Source organism: Poecile atricapillus, chromosome 1 (genome assembly GCF_030490865.1).
Source record: "Poecile atricapillus isolate bPoeAtr1 chromosome 1, bPoeAtr1.hap1, whole genome shotgun sequence".
NCBI classification, from domain to species: domain Eukaryota; kingdom Metazoa; phylum Chordata; class Aves; order Passeriformes; family Paridae; genus Poecile; species Poecile atricapillus.
The window spans coordinates 34,959,827-34,980,876 of record NC_081249.1 but is presented as its reverse complement, the minus strand read 5'-3'; the positions used below and the strand labels follow the sequence as shown (position 1 = coordinate 34,980,876).

Genomic DNA, 21,050 nt, shown 5'->3' with positions numbered 1-21,050 from the left:
CCCTTGATAAAATGCCTTTCAGGTAGTTATAGAAAGCAATAAGGTCACCCCTGAGCCTTCTCTTCTCCAGGCTAAGCACCTGCAGCCCCCTCAGCTGCTCCTCATCTGACTTGTGCTCCAGACCTCTCCCCAGTTCCATTACCCTTCTCTGGACATGCTGCAGCACCTCAGTGTCTTGCCATGAGGGACTCAGAACAGAGTACAGAATTCAAGCTGTGGCCTTACCAGTGCTGAGCACAAAGGCACAGTCACTGTCCTGCTCCTGCTGGCCACACCATTGCTGATACAGGCCAGGATGCCATTGGCCTTCTTGGCCACCTGGGCACACTCTGGCTCACGTTCAGCTGTTGCCAACCAGTGAGGACCCCCAGGTCCTTTTCTGCTGGGCAGTTTTCCAGCCACTCTTCCTCCAGCCTGTAGCTCTGCATGGGGTTGTTGTGACCCAAACTCAGGACAGCTGGCCTTATCGAATCTCATAGCTTTTGCCTTGGTCCATCAATCCAGCTGGTCAAGCTCTCCCTTTGTAGAGCCTTTCTGCCCTCCATCAGTTCAACACTCTCTCCCAGCTTGGTGTCATCTGAAAACTGTCTGAAGGTACACTTCATCGCTTCATCCAGATGATTGATAAATATGTTAAACAGGACTGATGCCAATACTGAGCCCTGGGAAACCTCACTTGTTACCAGCTACCAGCTGGATGTAGCTCCGTTCACCACCACACTCTGACTATGGCCATCCAGCCAGGATTTTACATAGCAAGCAGTATGCCTCTCCAAGCCATGAGCAGCCAGTTTCTCCAGGAGAATGCTGAGTTTCAGCAGATGCTGAATATCTGATTTTCCACATTTTCTGAGCTTTGGGCTCTTCAGATGTTCTCTAGACTTAAAGGTTTATGGTGGAACCTTCCATAAAAGGTGTAGGGATTTGCCTGCTTTTTTTTCTACAGTATTTGCAATTAAGCCAAGAATAACAACTGTTCTTTTCTTCTTCTCCTTCTTCACTTTCTTCTCTTTCTTCTCTTTCTTCTCTTTCTTCTCTTTCTTCTATTCTCTTATTTTTATTCTTTTTCCTTTTTTTCTTTTCCTTTTTTTTTTCTTTTCTTTTTTAATTTTTTTTCTTGTTTCCTTTTCTTAACTCTCTGTTGTGAAATAACCATCATTTACAGTTTTCTAAAACGAGATTTCTGTGCTGCAGTCAGTTATGACATTTGCTCACTCTGTAATGGAGTGACAGCGGCATTATGCTTTGCTGATTCATGTTTTCTTCAGTATTCCAAATTTACGGCCATTACCCATTATAGCTTTTGGTCAAAACTATAGCCCAAATGCTAATTTTTCACAGACATGAAATTTTAAAACCTTAGGAATTCTGTGCCACATTTCATGCAGATAATTGTCAAGTTTTTTGAGATATATGGGATGTGGTCTTTCCAAAGGAAAACCTTTTCTGAGATTACTCACATTTCATTTTTTTTGTTATTTGTGGCTTCTTCACTGGATTTCTGGACATGATTTGGAAAAATACTACATTTATTTGGGACTTTAGTGAGTGGGAAAAATGTCTTTTAATGTCAAATGTTTGGTTAAAATGAAATTTTCTCTGTAGGGAAATAGCACTTGGAAACAGGGAATTGCACTTGGGAAGGCTCTTGTATGCTCGGGGTATGGCTGAGAGCAAGGACTTGAAATGGTTTCTTACATCCTGAGGGATGTAAAGCATTGTCAGATGCAGCTGCATCTACTCGTTAGCTGTTTGGGAAATCTTGAAGCCAAGACATCTTCGGTTCCTGGTAGAGAATGAAAAAATAATTCTAATGTCTCAAACTTGTGCAGGATGGGAAAATGCATTCTGCAGCTACTCGACTATGCAGAGCTATTTCCATTACCCCTATTTAAATCTCCTGGGATAAGCTCCTCTTTTTCATCTCTCATTTCTCAACAGGAAAAAAGTATAATTACATGATGACATGACTTGAAGAGCATTGGGAAGTTTTACATAAAATGACATTGCCCAAGGTATTGCAGAATTACATTTGCCCAGAGGGAGGGAGTATGGGAGTAAGTATCAGTAAATCTGTTCAAAAGATAATCAGATGCTTTTTTCTTGATTTAAAGATACACCTGTACATAACTTCCCTATCTTTAGAGTGACTGGAGTGAAAGAGAAGAAAGCCAAAGAGTAAGACTTAATAGGTAAATATATAAAAAGAATGAAAGATAAGCAGAGCAGAGAATACAAATGGAAAAATCTGCTTCTCTGTTCTTGTGATAGTATTTTCCCATGCAAAAAATTATATGGGTAAATGGAGCCTTTAAATATATGCATATGTAGGGAAGATTAGTTTCTTCTTGGAGCTAGCATCATGTTTCTTCTCCTGATATTTTTAACAAATCCAGTAATCTTTCATATGCAGGCTGTGTCTGTTCAGTATAGTGTAAGGAATTAGTGGGATTTCTTCATATTATTGCAACAACCCTTCTGCCCTTATTTCACAAAATCCAACATTATATTTTTGTGAAGTGCCTTTTATGACTTTTATGCTCACCTGTGGATCACCGTCACTGAGCTGAGTTCGCGCCTTGTCAGTGACAGTGCTGTCCCCCACACCTCTCCTGTCCAGCCTCACGGCAGCAGAGCCTCCCTTCCAAGCTCAGACGATGTTTCCTGGCCTCATCCAAGTCCCCAGCTGGCATCTGTCCCAACACAAAATGATTGCACAGTGCAGCAAAACACGCCCTGTGTGGTGTAACACCAGCGGGTAGTCAGGCGCCAGATATTTTTGTGCAAGTTTGTCAAATGTACTATCAGTCTTTATCTGAAATAATCCTTAAGACTAGTGTTTCTCCAGAAAAACAAACAAACAAACAAACAAACAAACAAAACTGGCTTAAGCCAGGAATAGCAAGAATATATAAGACAAGGACTAGTGTGTGCTGGCAGAAGTTGCTCGATGTCTGTTGGGAACTTGCAGAGCGATAATTTCACTGATACAATTAGTACTTGTAGAAGTAAGGCAACTTTTCCATCTCATGATTCCTTCTCTATCACCCCATGGGATCAAGTGCTCTCCTTTTCCTACGCATTCAGCTGGGAACTTTACTCACAAGAGCAGATTGCGGGCAAACTTGGATTCCTGATTAATTTTTAGCAGATTTTAATGCTGCACTGTGGTATTTTCCATCTGACTGATTTGTATAATGATGTGTTCAATCTATCTATTTGGCACTCTTAAAAAAAAGTAAAATTCAAATATCTTATCGTCAGATGAATTTTGGCAAAAGGAACAAAGTACTCAGGAATAACAAACATGGCCAGAAGTGAGATTCACGACTCGGGAACTGCACCCTCTCATCTACTTTTGCTTTCTTTTACCTTAGGGCAGCTCTGTATTTGTTAGGATCTAATTTCCTAATATCTCTGTCAAAATCAGCCTGAACTTGTATTATAAAAAGCTCAGATATGTGCTTCATCAAACCATTTTTCAATGCAGCCTTATTTCCCATTGTCTGAGAGAAAGGCAATTCAGAAATTCCAAGAAAATTCCTGAATTAAAAGTCCTCTGCATTCTCATCCTTCTCTTTCTTGGGGAAGAGGTGGCAACATCCAGCTTTTTTTCTGTCTATGATCCATGATCCTGAGGCAGAAGGTCTGCATTGGTTTTACTGGAGGAAGAGGTTCTTCACGGAGTGAAGACAACATAAATCAGCTTGGAAAATTACCATCTATATAATTTTTGAAAACCCCAACTATCTTTTTCTCCAAACAGCCCTTCTGCCAAGTCCAGCAACATCACAGAGTCCAAGACTAACATTACTAAGCATTATTTGATAAATAAAGCAAAAGCACTCAGGCTTCAGTCAAAAGATGTGTGAAAACTTGTCTTCCCTTGACTCCTGTAACCAGGAAGGGATTTTTCACTTGCAAACACACCAGTCATATGCTCTGAAAAACAGGGCACTGAAAATGCATGTGCAAGTGGAGAGGAAATATTTTTTTGATTACTTTGGAATTAGCTGTAACTTACTTTTCTAGCAGTGTGTGGATCAGTGCCTTGACTTACCCCACCAAACCATGGTGGATTTATATCTGTAAGTACCAGTGCCTGTGTCCTCACTGGGGTCACTTTTTGGCCTTGAGGACAATATCACCGTGCAGAGATTTATGATTCAGGTGTATTAAATTGCTTAGAGCTGTATCTCTTTCACCTAAATACCTGGAGGTGGGGGGAAGGTGAAGAGTGGGGAAAGGAGAATGAAGCACTTGAAAATTACCTCATCTTGACAAAAAACCTTTTTCCTGTGTCTTACTTGAAAGTCCAACACTTCCTTCTGCTTCCCCTTCCATACTCTGCTTTCTACACACACTTCTCCCTTTATCTTCATTTATGCTGTCTTTCCAAGAATCGCTAGAAGAAATGCAGATAGGTGTGTCATGCAAATGAAATTTTTAGTGTAGCTTTCCACTCCCCTTCCCACTGTTGCTAGAGAGAGCTCTTTCTAGTCTTGTATTTTTGAGTGCCAAAGCTCTTGCTCTGAGCAGCTGCCTTGTTTAGGGCATTGTTATTTTTCTTTAGGAAAAAATATTCTTTTCAGGACTGTAATGCTGGCATCATAACTTTCATCTTACTACTGCACCAGTTCATCTTACATTTTTTGTAATATGTGGGGGCTTTTTTACTATAGTTAGGTCTTGCTGTGGATACTCATGCTCCAAACTTGTGATATTGGACTCTAATAATACCTGCTGCTCTCTAATACCTCCTAAGGCTTCACAGTGTGTTTGTGAGTTGAAAAAGCAAGAGAAAAACGAGCTGTTCTGCTCATTTTTAGTATGACTTTCACATGTATTAAATGAGATATCTAGGAAAAAGTCCTGTAGTGGATTTTGGGAGCTTATATCTCAGCCTTCTGTGAAGGGCTTGTCATCTTGCCTGAAAATGTTATCACTTCATCCCTATAAGCAAGCTGGCATGCTTATCAAAAAGCTAAACAAATGTTATAAATTTAGAGCAGCCTTAAGTTTGGTTTTGTTTTTTTTTAAGTTGTTTTCCTTGGCAATTAAAAAAAAAAATCATTAGTCTGGCTCAGCAGATGTTTGCTGCTAACTGAAGAAATGTCACTTGTTCCTGTGTTGACAATGTCAGGAAGGGATGAGTATGCATACATACATACAGCTCCTTAGCTGGCTGAGCACTCTGCTTCTCTAGCTGGTATATCTGCCAACTCCTCTGCTTTTGTGTCATTTGCTGCCTTGCTGCACTTTGGCCATTTGTCCAGGCTTTCTGGACATGTGATGCCTTGGCTGGAGTTACAGCACTGGTTGGGTTCCCAGGTGTTCAGGCAGCCCAGACAAATTGCTGCTGCTGTGTGAGAGCTCTGCTGTGTTGTGGAAATGTCCACTTCATGGGGCACAGACAGTGAGTGCATTCCCCTGAAATACAGGGATGGAGCTTCTGTGAGTTTCCAGACTTGGTTGTTTGTTGTTTTGTTGGCATCCAGCAGGCTCGGTGTGTGCCTTTTGGATCAGTTAAACAAGAGACTTAGTCCTATGTGTGCCAGGGGTTTTGCTGTAGTTTTGTGAGCAGTCATATTCCCTGTCAATGGCTTCATGGGGGCCTTATTAAATTAGGTCTTCCCCTGGCTGCTGAAATTCTTACAGCCATCTGACTGCTGCCATTCCATTAATAGCACTTTGAGATACCTATGAGTTTGTAGGGCAAGGGACACATTTCCATGGTTTGGTTTCTCCTGCTCTTCTGGTTCTTCCACACCTTTCTCTTCCCATGAGTAACTCCAGGGCCAGCCTCTCTCTGATACCTTCATTTCCTCATGATTCTTAACAAAAGCTGGGAGGCTTGTGACCTATCTGATGCAAAACTCCAGTTGTGTTTAGGAGCAGATGCTGTCCCTGGACAGATAAATCTCCCTTACACAATGCATCCAGCCATTCGAGGTAGGCTGGACCTGTTGGCCGTGTGCCTGTGGATCTGCATATGTGCATGACAGTTGTTCCCTATGGCCTCAGCTGCTGAAACCAGCAGGACACCTTTCCACAGAAGGACTAGTCAGGCTGGTTGCCACCTACCTGGTTTCCAGCCTTAAAGGCCTTCAATCTTGATTGCATATTGATGTTCATTAGGACAGTGATTGGAAGCAGCAATGGCAGAAAATATTTTGGTGTGCAAATTTGGAAAAACAATTTGCATTTGAAAAATCATCTGCACAGGCTCAGGACAGACTTGAAGCAGACACAGTTTGTCTGGCTTATCTGTCAGGATTTGAGTACCTAAATTGTCTTCTGTTAGGATAGTCCTGGAATGACATTTAAATCCAGACCCTGTTTGCTTGGTTTCTGCCAAACCAGAATTTTATGGAGACGTTTCTTTAAGGCACGCAAAAAAGGCTGTTGCTAAAAGCTGCATGGATTCCCCAGCAGTTTACTGATTGCCTCTCAGAGTGGGAAATGAATTATTTTTCTACATCTGTTTAAGGGCTATCATCTCAACATCACCACGGTATAAATCAGGGAAAGAGAGTTGGAATATTTTGCAATAGGAAAAAGTACTCAATAATTCTGTGGAACACTGAGCTATATGATTTCTTTAATCCATCTAGAAGAACTCGATTGTGTCTTGTCCTGTGATGTTAGATGAGGACTGGAAATTACAGCTTGCCCTCTTTTTCTCACTTGGTGTTGCTATACAGGAATGGCTCCAAACTTGGATCTTGTTATTCAGTCATGAAACTAAATATTCATTGTTGGTTTTTTTATTTTTTTTTCCATCTGTGCTTCTGCCAGTTACCTTCAGGCCTAATATTTGCATGTAAATTATTCAGTTATAGGAGAAATGAAAAAAACCCCGAAACTGTTGGGATTCGTCTGTAGGGATCTCTCCAGCACAAATATCACCAAAGTTCCTGCATTGCATGGCCAGTTCAGGAGGTGCAGGCAGGTCCCAGCGTGGTACCTCACAGGTGGACACTGATTAACTTTTTGGATGCCTTCAGCTGTGCTCAGTTCTTGTCTGATAAGTACTGGTGACTGATTCAGATAATCTAAATTCTACCCTTGGCCTTCAATGTCTTAAAGAGAAGGTTAATGAGGAAATTAATATAAAGATATATTTTAATGTTCACATGACCCATAATGTGCCACAATGTAGTTCCTGGATTAGTAAGGCTGGAGATGGAACTTTGTAAAAATTTGATGCAATTTTCTTTAAGTAAACTTCTAATACTTTTTTCTTCTTTTTTCCCTTGGGCCTCAAGCACAATATGCTGTAAAGATTTCAGAATACCAAAGCAGGCTACTCTCAAGGGAAGCTCTTCTGAGGTTTGCATTTTCTGTGTTCACATGGTGTATTCCTGCAAAAAAAGAGAACGTTTAGCACTTTTGTTTTGATTTGGCTACTTCAATGACCCTCATCCCTGCCCCAGAGCCGAGATTTTAATGGCAGGAACTGGTCATTGATATGAAATCAGTCATTGATATGGGTCTGCAGACTGTTTAATTTCTCTGTGATCTTTGCAGTTACAGGGGAGTCCTGACAACCCTTTTTTAGAGTCCCTTGAAAATGAGTATTTTTTTAAAATTACAGAATTTTCTTACATTCTTTGTAGTATTGAATTTGTGTGAGAATGTCTCTGTACATGGAATTTATTTCTGCTTAAGGAGAAGTATATTTAAAAGGAAAAGAATTATTTTTAAATAGCCTCATATCAGGACATAATAAATCAGCCTTATTTTTCTGTTTTAGGGTAATCCACTTGCAAAGTAAACAGGCTTATGTCATCCAAGTACGTTGGAATGCAGGCAGAACCTGCAGCTTGAGAGAAGCTTTTCTCAGACACTGGTGTGATAAAGGAGTAGCTAAGGACTGCAGGCTGGTTTCTTTGAACACAAAGGGAAATTAACAGCTACTGCTTGGTCAGGGGATTTCATTAGCACAGGGTTGTACCATTCTCATGTCCCACGGAAATATCACTGGCATTATGCCTCTGAACTTGAGATAAATATCTACCTCTTTACCAGGAGCAGAGGGAGAGAGGGAACTGGAGTGGTTTAAATGAGATGCAAGAAATGCCAGAGGGAACCTCTCTGGGCATTGCGAAGCCGGTGGGTCTCCACTGCCTCCTGCCTGCCTGGGGGGCTGTGAGGCTCCAGCTGCACTCAGCTCAACCTCTCACACAAAATAAACCAGTATCTGCTAAAAACCAGGCTGAGCCCAGGTCTGCTTTGAAAATGTCATGCTGAGTTTCATCATGGAAGTGGTGTTTTAACAGTGAAAGTTGGGTGTACTGTGAACTCCACATGAGATTGGAGTTCCAGAGGGAGCAGGGCATTAATAGACTGCCTTTCACTGGAGTTACCCTGGCTCACACACAGAGCCTGTATTTGATCTGAGCACTTTTGTTGACATAAATAGTAGCTGTGTTTCATTTCAATTCATTTTACATTAAGATTCATTTTACATTAAGACATGTGACTTGATGGAAACTGTACATTTTTTTAAAATTAATAACAATTAAGAATTGAGGAGGTTTTTTCTTCCTGTCCCACTCCCCTCCCCGATGTATTTCAGTTTTTCTCTTTGCATTTTCCATTTTGACTGAAGTGAGTGGATAGACTAAGTTGTGCCATGCAGTGCTGTGTCTATTCAAAACCATGCTATGTGGAAGTTGTATACTGTACCTCTAGGAAATAAAACAGATAATGTCCACTTATCTGTTTGTCTGCAGCCCTCATTTCTCTCTCCCTGTCTGCTTTCTTAGGTCCTTGGAGCTAGCTGCTACAAGCAGGACTGTTTTAAATTTCTCTGTAATATAGGATCTCACAGAATGCATTTTTTACAGTGGAGTCTTTAAGTGGCCATTAGGACCAAAAAATTGTCCTTTTCTTTGCACTCACCATGGGCAGGATAGGACTGGACATCTTCTTTCATCTGCTAAATTGTGTCTTCTGCTAAGAACCACTTCATCACAGCAATTCCTGTTACTCTGCTCTTCTGACTTTCCATTTTCACTTCATGTTATTCTCCCTTCCCCAGTCCTGAACTCTTTTTCTCCTTTTCTTTCATTAATTTTCTTCTAAGTGAATTTTGAATTAAAATGTCCCTTTTTATTCAATAGGTAGGTATGGTGGCGCAGTATTGGGAATGAGTGACAGCACCTGTATGCAACATGTGAAATCCAAATGTCAGGTCAGCAATGTGTTGGGAGGCCAGGAAGCAAGGGAGTCATGGGGAGGCAGAAGAGGAGGAGAAGGTACTCAGGCCCAAAAGAATGCATTTTCTCTTGACGAGATTTGGACATTTTGTTTAGTTTGTGATTAGAAGTATTTTTGGTGGAAATTGCAGGGCTGCTTATAACTAAATTGAAGCCCCTTAAGAAAGGTCCTGGAGAAGTTTTATTTAGCTTGAATTATATAAGTCATTACATTTATGTGCATGCATATCACTGTAATTAGAGTTAACCTTCAAAGAACTGTAAACAAGTCCTGTTCTTCATGGATGGGAAGAACCAAGTCTTACCTGAAGAGAAGAGAAATTCATGTTGAATCATGATGGAAAGAATTATGTGTTTCAGAAAAGGTGAAATGTGGATCGTTTTTGAAGTTGCTGTGAAGAAAGAAGCTTGTATCAGTGCTAGTCCTGTGTTTCATAACTATGTAAAATATGAGTTGGTGTTGTACAACAAAGCAATCCCCTAAAAACCTAGAAATCAAAATAGAAAGTCCTTTGATAAATGAAAACTGGCATCTTTTTAACATTTGTTATCTATAGCGTTGCCTACAGACACTGTGCCACAGCAAAAGGAAGTATTCAGTACCATTTTTCCTGTGCAAATACCTCATGGCTTCTACTCCAAAACAACTTAGAAATTCACCTTAGTCACCTAAGGACTACATGGTGCTTCACATGAAACATTCTCCACCCCAAAAAATTGTAGTTGGCATAATTCATGCCTTTCCCAGGTGGTTAAGTTATAATGCCTTTGCTCTGCTTTGGCTGCAGGATTCCCTCCATGGTGGTAGGGTGCAGCCCGCTCCCAGTGTGAGAGCTTGTAGCTGAAATGGCAGCTGCTCTGCAAGGGCCAGCCCAGATGCTTCTTGGCTCACTTGGCAGGCTAAGGGCTGCCTGGGGATGCAGGAGACACAGGCTGTGTCTAAGCTACCCCTCTAGCAGAGGGAGTTTGGGAGCATTCCCTGCCTGTCAGGCTGTGTGTGGGTCAAGGAACACTTGGAGTGGAGGCAGAGTGAGGCTGACAGCGGGTACCAGGGATGCTGGCTTCTGAGGGAGAGGGCTGGTGTAGGTGGGAAAAGCATTTTTATGCAAGACAATTGCTTCCTCCTTCTTTTGGGGCTCAGGGCCTTGTGATTTTCAGAAAAGAAAGTGCTCAGGTATGCAGAGAAATTGGGTCACCTGGAGTACTTTGATGGCTCACCTTTGACTGAGACCTTTCCTCCATGTTACTGACAGAGGCCGGTCTCTTGTCATTCAAGAAATTTTCAGGGTATCATGCTGCCAATTGCAATTTTTTCCCTGTACACATGGAGTAAGTCATCCCTGAGCTGATGTCACTGCTGCCACCTTGCTCAGTAACAAAGTTATGGTGGAAATTTTAAAGGTCAAATGACTACAGGATGATGAAATGCATGCAAATAGAAATGAGAAAATTTCTGAAGTGGGTGTTTGCCTTTTGTGTCGTCAACCTCAGTCTTCTGTGAACTGTTAATATTGGAAAATTGTAGTGCAGTAAATAATGGTGGATGTTCCATAGTTTTTATTTCCATACAGAGTTTGCTCCCGAGATTGTTTACTGGCTTGGTTTGAGCAGTCAAGTTAAGCGTACACTCTGTAAAATGCATCTAAACTTCTTAATTCTGTTACTATTGTGAACTAACCTTGTGTTGTTTCTTTTTTCTCATATAGTTTTCCCTACACAAAATGGAAAGGTTGCTATAGTGACTGGAGGCACTAAAGGAATTGGTTACCAAACTGTGAAGCATTTGGCAAGACTTGGCATGCATGTGATAATAGGTAAAGTCATTATTTTCTTAATATACTTTTTCTTTCACAAAGTTTCTTTTTTTTTTTTTCTTTTAAGGTGTATTTTCTTTCCAGCATAAGTAAGGCTACATCAGAGGAATGTTGGAGAGCGTTTAGCTAGCATTTAGCAAAAATAAAGATTGATTTATGTTTTGCTATGCAAGATCTTAAAAAAAATAGTGGATGAGATTTTTTTCTCTAGGGCTTGGAAGAGTTGTAAGAAGTAAACAATAAAAAACCTTAAATATCTGAGTATTACAAAAATATTTTAGTTCCTTGTTACAGGGATGCATCAGTGTTAGGATGCACATATTCATTAAGAGGAAAACAAATTAAAGACTTGAAGGAATATTACAGAGTTTAGTGGGGGATGATCTGTGTTATAAGGAAAGAGCCTTATAGCCCTTATAACTTCATCCACATAAAAATTGCACATTTACTTCTCAGTTTGTCACTGTAAGAGGCCTCTGTAGGCAAAACAAGGAAATAAATACCTGGAGATTCAGTTGTGTCAGTCTGAGATGGATAATTCACCTGCTGTAGGTGCCTGTTTCTCTCCATGGATAATAGAGTTGATAAGATGACTGTGTTAGAGTGAGACATTTGAAGTTGGGTGAATTTCTCTATGAACTCAAAAACCGTCCTGTGTGCACTATTTCTTTCTACTGCAGACACTATTTAGAAGATTTCCTATTTTTTAAAGCTTTCTCTAATACATATACATATATGTATATTTATGCACTGATATGTCTACAAAATCAGAATGTAGTATAATGAATACTTACATGTTTAAAATGCTGCATTTTCTCACTTCATCTTTCTTTAACTAGACTTTTACCTAAGCCACTGTAACTTTTATTCCATAGAGTCACTGAAGATTGCTGTTTTATTGTACACTATCAAACTGGTAATGGCATTTTGTTCAACTTTTATACAGAATTTTCTCTCTCTAAGGCTCTGTACACATATCAAACCCAGTTCAAACAATGGACGAGAGCATAGTAGCCATGTACTTTTAGTGTAGTGCAGTCGGTAACATTAATGGAGTGTCCTGGAATCATACAGGTAAGTGGAACACCACTTACTCATACATATTTTAATAGATGTGTCAAACCCAAGCGTCTCCAAAACACAAGTGGATGCTTTAATAAAAAACATCTAACATAATAAAAAAATATCTAGTATAAATGCTAGATGTTGCTAATGTAACTAGATGTAATGTAGCTAATGATGTCAGCATTAATATTTCACTAAAATTGCTTTTCATCTTTAAGTTGGACTGCAAAAATGTACTCAGTGGGAAAACAAAAAGGGTAATTTTCTTCTCTTTGCATAGGGTCATGGAAGCATAGAACATTCTTCTTTTTTTTTAAGATTTATTTTGTATCACTTAAAGTTTAGTGAATTCCATGTAAAAAAACTCAGTGTGGGAGTTTCAGGAATGGGAAGGTGAGGTTTAGGTGCAGAATCCCTAAATAAACTGAATTTTTTCAATTCACACTCACTCCCTCCTGAACCTCATTCACTCAGACTCACTTTCATAAGCACGAAGATTTGTGAACTCATGTGATCCTGTGAGCATCACCTGAGTACGGGAAAAGGTCATGCCAGCCACTGAGTCCTGATCCTGTCTCTGTGGTTCTTCTTGATCAGAAATGACAGGCTAGTTTATGGTCAGATCTACCACAGAGGTTGTGCAGTCTCCTTCTCTGGACATATTAACAATTCGTCTGAATGCGACCTGTATTGCTTTTTCTAGGTGAAACTGCATTAGCAGAGGGATTGGACAGAGCTTCCAACCACTACCATTCTGTGATCTTTTATATTTCTCAGCAGCTCTCAGTACATTTTTCCTTTTTTGCAATATATAGGCTCTATCTACAGACTATTTTTAGGCTGGGTTAACAGGAAAAGTAATGATATGGGTATTATGCAGTAACCTGGAGATGTTATCCTCCTGATGGCAGAGTGCATGGTCATCTGCTGCCCTTGGCATGCACAGCACAGGAGCAGTGTCCTCTAAACATGTCTTTTGTTTGTCAATAAAAGGCATTCTTTTAACACTTTGCTCTTTCTTTTGGTGCTTACACACACACATTTCTATTCACTCTACAATTGTATCAATCTTACTATTTGCATTAAGAATCCCTACAAATGTAAATTAATGAAATTAATTATAGGAAGCATTTGATGAGTAAGTCTTCCAGCTGATTCATTTCTTCCGAGCAAACTCTGACCTAAAAACTGAGCCCTGTGAGTCACAGCTCGCTTCTTTGCCTGTGAAATTCTTCAGACCAAAGCAGCCCTGTCAGTAGAATGGATAGTCCCAGGCGCTTTTCCAGCTGCAAGATCATAACAGTCTCAAGAGCACATTAAATGCAATGACCTTCCATCCTTGCTCATAACTGTTGGGCCCAAGTGTCCAGAGTATGTTTGAAATATCTGCTGGCGCGTTGGCATGCATTGCACATTCTGCTTCAGGCCACACAAGGCTCTAATAAGACAGCAAGTGTGCTCAAGCTTTCTCCTCTAGAAATGTTTTCACTTTATGTTTGTATATAGACATGAACTTCTGCGAAAAAGGTGTGGATGTTAAGTGAATTTGGGCTTGCAAGGGAGACTCACATGTAGCTTGCAGTCAATCATGCTCAATCACTGAATGCTTGTTTCCCATTATAGGAACTGTAGCAATAAAGGATGATATCCCTGCAGCAGGCAAATGAGTCAAGCCTGAATGTCTGATGTGAAAAATGATTCACCATTTGTGATGGATGTGGTTTTGATTCAGTTTGACATTCTAGAGGAGTAAATATTTGAAGCAACCTACTTTTAAATCCAATCTACCAATGGAATGAGGAAAGCAAATAAGTAGAAAGCATGTTACCTTGTGGAACGTGAGTAGGCACTGTATGAAAAGGCAGTACGTTCACTCAGAGCATTTACAACAAGTGGTTTCATAGTTCTTTTAAACCTTCTTCCTTTCCAGTCCCAGCACTGGTACACAAGACTCCGTTTCCCCACTGATGGTTTTCCTCTGCAGATGCTGCTCACCCTGCCTTCAGCCACTCCCTGGGAAAGAGGTTTTGACAAATGCTGAAATGATGAAAGTACTTTTCTGTGTGTTTGATAGATTTCACTGAGGTTTTCTGCCAGGTTGCTTTTCCTGGTAGCCTTACTCACAGTCAGCAGGGCTTTTGCTTTAGGAAAGTCTCATGGCAGACAGAAAACCCCTGGTAGGGAAGACTGACGGCTGTGACAATCTTTGGAATCAAGCCACACGGGGAGCTCCTGCTGCCTCCTCTGTAAATTACTAGTTGAAAAATAAACTTGCAATTTCATTTTCAGAGGTAGAAGGTAAATGACATACTGTATTCATCAGTGACTGATATTGAGGTAGTGTTTTGTGTGCACTTACAAATAAATATGCTCTTCACAATGAGGACATTGGAAATCAGGATATCCTGAACATTTCTGTGACCTCCCCCAGCCCAGGGCATAAAACCCAGTATTTTCAGTTCTGCTTCAAGGTACTTGCCACAGTTTTGTGGGTCTCAATTTAGACTGATAAAAAAGAATAAACTATTCATATTTCTTCTATCCTTGTTCACAGCTGTTTAATTTTATGAGGATTCTGTGCATGCATGTAAAATTGTTGGCTCAAAAAAGGAGAGTCTTAATTTTATTCTTAATTTTTTTCCCTCAGTACATTAATAAAAGAAGGCTGAGATAATATGTGATATTATCTAATACAGAAGTTTTGATAATTCTATCTGAAAATTGTGAATGAAAATCAAAAAGTTTGCACCTTTACAATATTGCATATATGCTGCTTGTTATAAAACACCAGGTTCAGAGCAGTGCAATCAATCTTTAGTGTCTGAGTATATCAGTGTCACAGATTTCTAAGACATGCTCACACTTTGAAAGAAGAAATTTCATTATATTTATATCTATGTATATATATTCAGGTAACTTATTTGAGCTCTGCAATTTTGGCTTGAGCCATGCAATTTTGGCATAAATAAATGTACTTCCATCACCAGATTCGACATTTCTGTGTGACCCTGGTAAGCCCTGCAGGAGATCAAGCAAGAGATATTTCTGTCACTTCTTTCATTCCCATTAGTTTTCAATTTTCAAGCTGGATTCTCTGCATCACAAATCAGACAATTCTTGTATTGTATAATACTACAAAGTGACTTTAGAGGGATAATGCAATCCTATCAAGATGGTGCAATTGTTCATTTCCAAAGACAGCTTGATTTAATTTCAATTACTGAAAAATTCCATGGGTTACTTTAATAGTCTTTTTTAAATATACATAGATCTATGAGATGCTTGGGTTGTTGTTTTTTTTTTTCTTGAAAAGTATTTCTCTTCCTAAATTCAGCCTGGTTTTTTTAGGCCTGAATGAGTTCCAGAGCTAGTGAGGAAGTGTCAAAATGTTACCAACCTATAAAAAGTGGGTGATGATTTCTTTTTTCTGTATGAGCATAAAGGAAATGCATGTGGATTGCTTTATAATTGTAATTCAGTTCAGGTTCTATCATATCTGTGCACTGTAATCAGGGTTATGAAAAACTCTGTTTACAGTGCTGTTACTTGTGCACCATGCATGTGCACACAGCCACACAGTCTTCCAAATATGTACGAATTTTGTCACTTTAGTCCCTAATTTCTGTTGGAAGACTGTCATGCCTGTGCTTGTTTTAACATGTGGTGCTTTCAACAAATAATTTTGTAGGAGGAGCACATAATGAAGTGACAAGTCTTTGAATTGTATCAAACTATTCAGGGTGATAAAGACCAAGGATGTGTGAAGAATTGCAGGAAGACCATAAGAAGCTGAGTGTTAAAAGGCATGTGCAGCTCAATGTAGGTCAATATGGAGTGATGGACATGGGGAAACAACACCAGAAAAAGACTTTATGGATTCTGTGTTGGCCATCATCACTTTGGAGGTAGATCTCAGGGTCAAAAGAAATCATTCTGTGAAACTCAGTGATGATTGATAAGGTGAAAATCAAAACAAATATTAGAAATTGTTAGAAAATTAACAAACTGAACAGACAATTTGAGTTGATTCAACTGTATGAATCCTTTGTGGGTCAGAACCTTAAGTGCTATGTTGTGTTCTGGTCTGCCTATTGCAAAGTAGTTTTAAAGGGTTTAGAGGAGAACAAGTTTTATCAGGGGGGTGTAAAAGCATCCTTTTGAGGAGCAACCAAATGGACTTGGAGTCTTCAATCTGTTCACTGTCTCTTAAACATATAAAATGAGAAGCTAAAAAGATAGAGTTTAAAATAGTATGGAGATAGTTACAAACTCAGTATAAATACAGTACTATACATCAAAAAGAAATGAAAACAGTCTAAAACAGGCCACTGTGATTAAAACCAAAATCCATCAGAAGCGTAAAAAGTATTTCTGGACCCCAAATCATCCTTAGTAAAGGAGAAGTGTAAGGTGAACAAATACAGGGGCTGGGCAGTTTTGGGAAGAACATTGTTCATAGGCCAGTAATTGTGTTTTTTATATTGAAAAATAAGTCAGGCATTTAAAAAGATGTAGAGTTAAATATGTGTTAATGAATTTTGGACGAGTTAGTGCATTTTTTCTAGGCGTTTGTTTTATTTATTCATTGAAATATTCAACAACTGTGTGAATTAATTTAATCCTGATTTGCAAAAGCTTTTGTTAAGATTCATGCCAAAAGTTTTAAAGTGTCTGGCCTCTCTTGAGATAAGAGAAAGATCTCTTGTAGGTTAGTAATAGATTAGGAGGCAGAAAACAATATTAAGAAATTATCAGTTTTGAGCTGTAGCAAACATACTTGTGGTCCCATAGACAGATGTTCAGTACATTTATAAAAGATAGATACAGAATACAGGGTAAAGAGTGAGATGATGCATTTTTTAAGACAGGTTTAAGATATTCAAAATTATTTGACTATTGATAATTAAAGGATTTGAGTTCCTGACATGAAAGGAGAGGCTGAGAGAGCTGTATTGAGCCTGAGGAGGAGAGAAGGACCAGAGGGATCTTTTCCAGTGCCTAATGGGGAAAAAATATTTTTTGTTTTTCCTTTTTTTTTTTACATTGTGGATGATCAAACACTGGCAACGGGCTTGATGAGAGCGGTTGAGGAGCCTCCATCCCTGAAAATACCTGAGATCTGACTGGACGTGGTTCTGAGCCACTAGCTGTAGCTGAGGGTGGGACTGTGTGGCGTTCAGAGATGCCTTGTGAAATTTTAACTATTATGAAGAATAGGAAATAGTATCCCAATAGTGAATGACTATGTTATGAAGGGATGAATAAATAGAGAGTGTTAGTAAATGCAAATACAGAATATGAGAAAAAACAGCCACACCTATGTATTTATAAGAATAGGACCTAAATTAACTGCTACTCAAAGAGTTAAATAAATATTGTGATTTACTCTTGAAAGCTCTATGTACAACATCATCGATATTTCATGCCAGTCATAAAGGCAAATAAAATTATATTACTTAGCAGGAAAGAAGATGAAAACAGGACAGAAAGCGTCCCTCTTCCTTTATAGAAACCATTGGTTCATCCTGTTGTGCATAACCAAAAGGAGTCTGGTTGAACTGGAAAAAACTAAAGAGTGATGGTTAGGAGTGCAGGATGGCTTTGTACAAGGTGGGGCACAGAACAAAGTGCTGCTGCTTCCAAACAGATGACTGAGGTGTGGTATCATACAGTTATGAATGGTGTAGGAAGTGAATGAGAAGTGGTCATTCCCTGTCTTATTGTACACAAAGTAGAGAACATCCAACAAAATAAAAGAATACAACAACAAACAAACTACTGAAGTACAACCTTTTAAATATAATTGTGTCAATAAATCACGGATCCTGATGTCCCAGAACTCTTTGGCGGCCAAGCGCTTGAATGAACTGAAATTGCAATTAGGTGAAATAGTGCAGGCCACATTCATTGGGAGTCTGTGTGTGACCTTTTATTCAGGAAATCTCTGAAACTTCTTGCTACTGGGAGGGTGTATTGGAAAAAATCACTCCCAGGCTTATTGTTGTAATTTCTTTTCCTTAAGCATCTGCTACAGGTTTGTTGGAATTGTTGGAAAGAGAGCACTTGTCTAGATGTATCTTAGGTTTGAAAAACAAGGTCATTCTTAACCTCTTGCTGGAACAGATGGGTAGCTGAAACCTAAGGCAATAATGATGACTTTGTTCTCTCTTTGCAAATCAACATTCTCCACTTGCTTATTTTTTGTGGGTTTTTTTTTTTTCTTAAAGGAACACTTACAACAATGTTTTTACCTTTCATGCAAAAAAGGCATATATTTAGTTGTGACTGCTGTATGAAAAATGACATAAGCTGGATGACAAAAGATGTGCGCTGTCTCTAGACACAAGGAAGTTTGTACCATGTTCACAATTTATTTTTTATAGCTAATCCTTATACTTAGCTTTATTGAAATCCATGCCTTAGATATTTTATGGATGAGATCCAAGGTCTGTATTCCTTTTACGTAAGATTTTATAAATTCCTTTAAAAGAAACCTTATAAATTCCTTAAAAAAACTGCTCATATTTTATTGAGTTCAAATTTCTCATCCTTGGAGATTTTGGGGGAAATCATTCCCCTCTTTTAGGCATGTTTTATTTGTTGTGCACAGTCATAACATCATAATCTTCCTAACACCAGTTGATAGGATTTTGCTTTTCTCTTGAGGCACTGGATGCCCTCACAAGCCCTGTCTTCAGGCTGGTGCTTCAAAGAAATCAGATCCCCTTCAATCATAATGAGTGAGGATTATGCTACTCTGAGGAGGCATCTTGATTCAAATTTCCACTTGGAAACTTTCATATTCTCTTGCACAAAGACATCTGTCTAACCATTATCCTTTGCAATTCCTTAACCAGCTGGTATACACTTATGCAGAGTTGATTGCGGTACCACCAAGCTTTTCCTGGTAATGCACATATACCTAAGAGCTTTTGGGCACCACTTCTGAGCCACTTGGGTTGCTTGAAGTCAGTGGTGGGGCGAGGGAGGGCCCATGGGCATACTGCACACCCTGGAAAGTTATCCGTTGTTTCAGGGATTAACAGATCCATAATTATGGCTCCATAAGTCAAGGGATGAGCGTTTATTTCAGGCACTGATGAACGAGGGGGTCACACTTGCCAGCAGCTGATGTGCCAGCGTGGCTGCCCTGCTGTGAGCAGCTCTCACACCTGCCTTCCCTCCTGGGCTTCCCTGCACTGGGTTTATTGCAGGCTTTGTGCTCAGAGGGGGCTCTCAGACTCCAAGCTGGAGGGGTCAGGTCTTTTTCTGGACACCACATGCTGGTTGCCTTGAATCTTCTCAGTGCTCATCTCCCAAAGTTTTTTTTGTCTTCATTTTGTGCTATCTTACTGAAAGTGAGGAAATTTTTCCCTTGATAAACTTAGACAAGCAAGAGCTTTTCAGATTTGTGGGTTTATTCTCTCCAGAAAACTTTAAGCTTTACAGGCTCTATTGTTGATCACAGACTATTTTAAATTTCTTTATAATGCTCTGAAGTACAATTCCTTGAAACATCAAGATTGCAAATACTTAGTTTTGCAAGACACCATTTGGAAAACCTCTTGCTTTCTTTATCAGGATCAGTCTTATACATAAATTCAGTGTGTGAGTGGCAATTACTCGTTTGAAGAGATAGTCACATTCAAAGAAATTAAAAATACTGTATAAAAAATACATATAGATAGAACCCCTAGGCATAGAATCCCTTAACTAGTGATATAATGTGGTTTTGGCCTATACTGGGTTTCTACAGGCCGTGCTTTTTTCAGCCTTGTTCAGACTGAGCAATCTCTGTGATAATTCTGTTGAAATCCCTGAAATAACTTTCAGAGGATTTGCTCAAGTGACTAAGATGACAGAGCCTGACATTTAGGATAAGATCCAAAGCCTATTGGTGCTGATAAGAATTTTAATATTTACTTCTCTGGTGGCTTTATATCAAATTGCTTTGACTTGTGGTGTTTGTGTAAGTGAATGTGGAGGAGATAAGTAATTTCCTTTGACTAAAAGTTGTATTTAAATGTTTTCCTTTTTTTTCAGTATTTTATTAAGAATTATATTTTTTTATGCCATTGAAATGATATCTTATTTTATACAAGTGCATCTGTTTAAAATGAATTTGTTTTTATATTATTAGGGGTTTTTTTCAGAATTGATTTTAGTCAGCATTGTTATTGGATAGGTCTCACCCAAATTTTTCACTATTCTGTGTGGACTAAGTGGAAAAAAAACATCAGGTAGGGCACTGAACAGCTTGCATAAACAGTTCTTGAGACAACTATATCTATTTTGAGTTCCCAGTAGACACTTTAAATTAGCATGAAAAGCAAGATTATTATGGTTTTGGGTACTTTGATGATCTAAGCTCCCAAGACAATGAATCCCTCTTTCTCAAAGCTTTTTTTAAGATTCCCTCACTGCATAAAATACATGATCTCTCTTCCGTTTCTTACCCTTCACTTCAAACCACTTGAATTCAGAGTAGGCAGATCTTATGCTAAGGATGCTATAACACTTCAAATGGATAAATTCTGGTATATGGAACATATGGAAATTATGGTGAATCATTGAAAAAATGTCCAGCCAGAGGATTATTTTGTGTATCAAAATTTTTTTTAAAGAATCATGACAAATATACTGAGGATTTAAACCAGCTGACAGCAGTAAGAAATTTGCCCTCTTCTAGGAAACCGTTCTCCTCCTGGGTTTAGGGTGCTGTACACCTGTTCAGTGCACTTGAAGGTTGTGCCCTTTAGTGACCCAACTTCATCAAAGAGATGCAGATTAGTTTTGATTTTTCCCAACTCAAAGCTGACTGTGTTAGCTTGGTGACTTAAAAAGCTTTTTTTTAAAAAAAAATCTGAATAATTACTATAGCACTTAAAAGGATGTTGATTTTTTTGATGCCTACCACTCACTTTGCTTAGAAGATCGCAGAAGGATG

General features: G+C 39.1%; 1 protein-coding gene across 1 annotated transcript in view; it reads left to right on the top strand.

Annotated features, from left to right (window-relative positions):
• The window catches only part of DHRSX (dehydrogenase/reductase X-linked), a 161,017-nt gene that overhangs the window by 25,976 nt on the left and 113,991 nt on the right, over window positions 1–21,050 (top strand). The window contains exon 2 of the mRNA XM_058837074.1: window positions 10,931–11,038. Coding sequence (XP_058693057.1) covers window positions 10,931–11,038 — 108 coding nt within the window. The remainder of the gene's footprint in view (window positions 1–10,930; window positions 11,039–21,050) is intronic.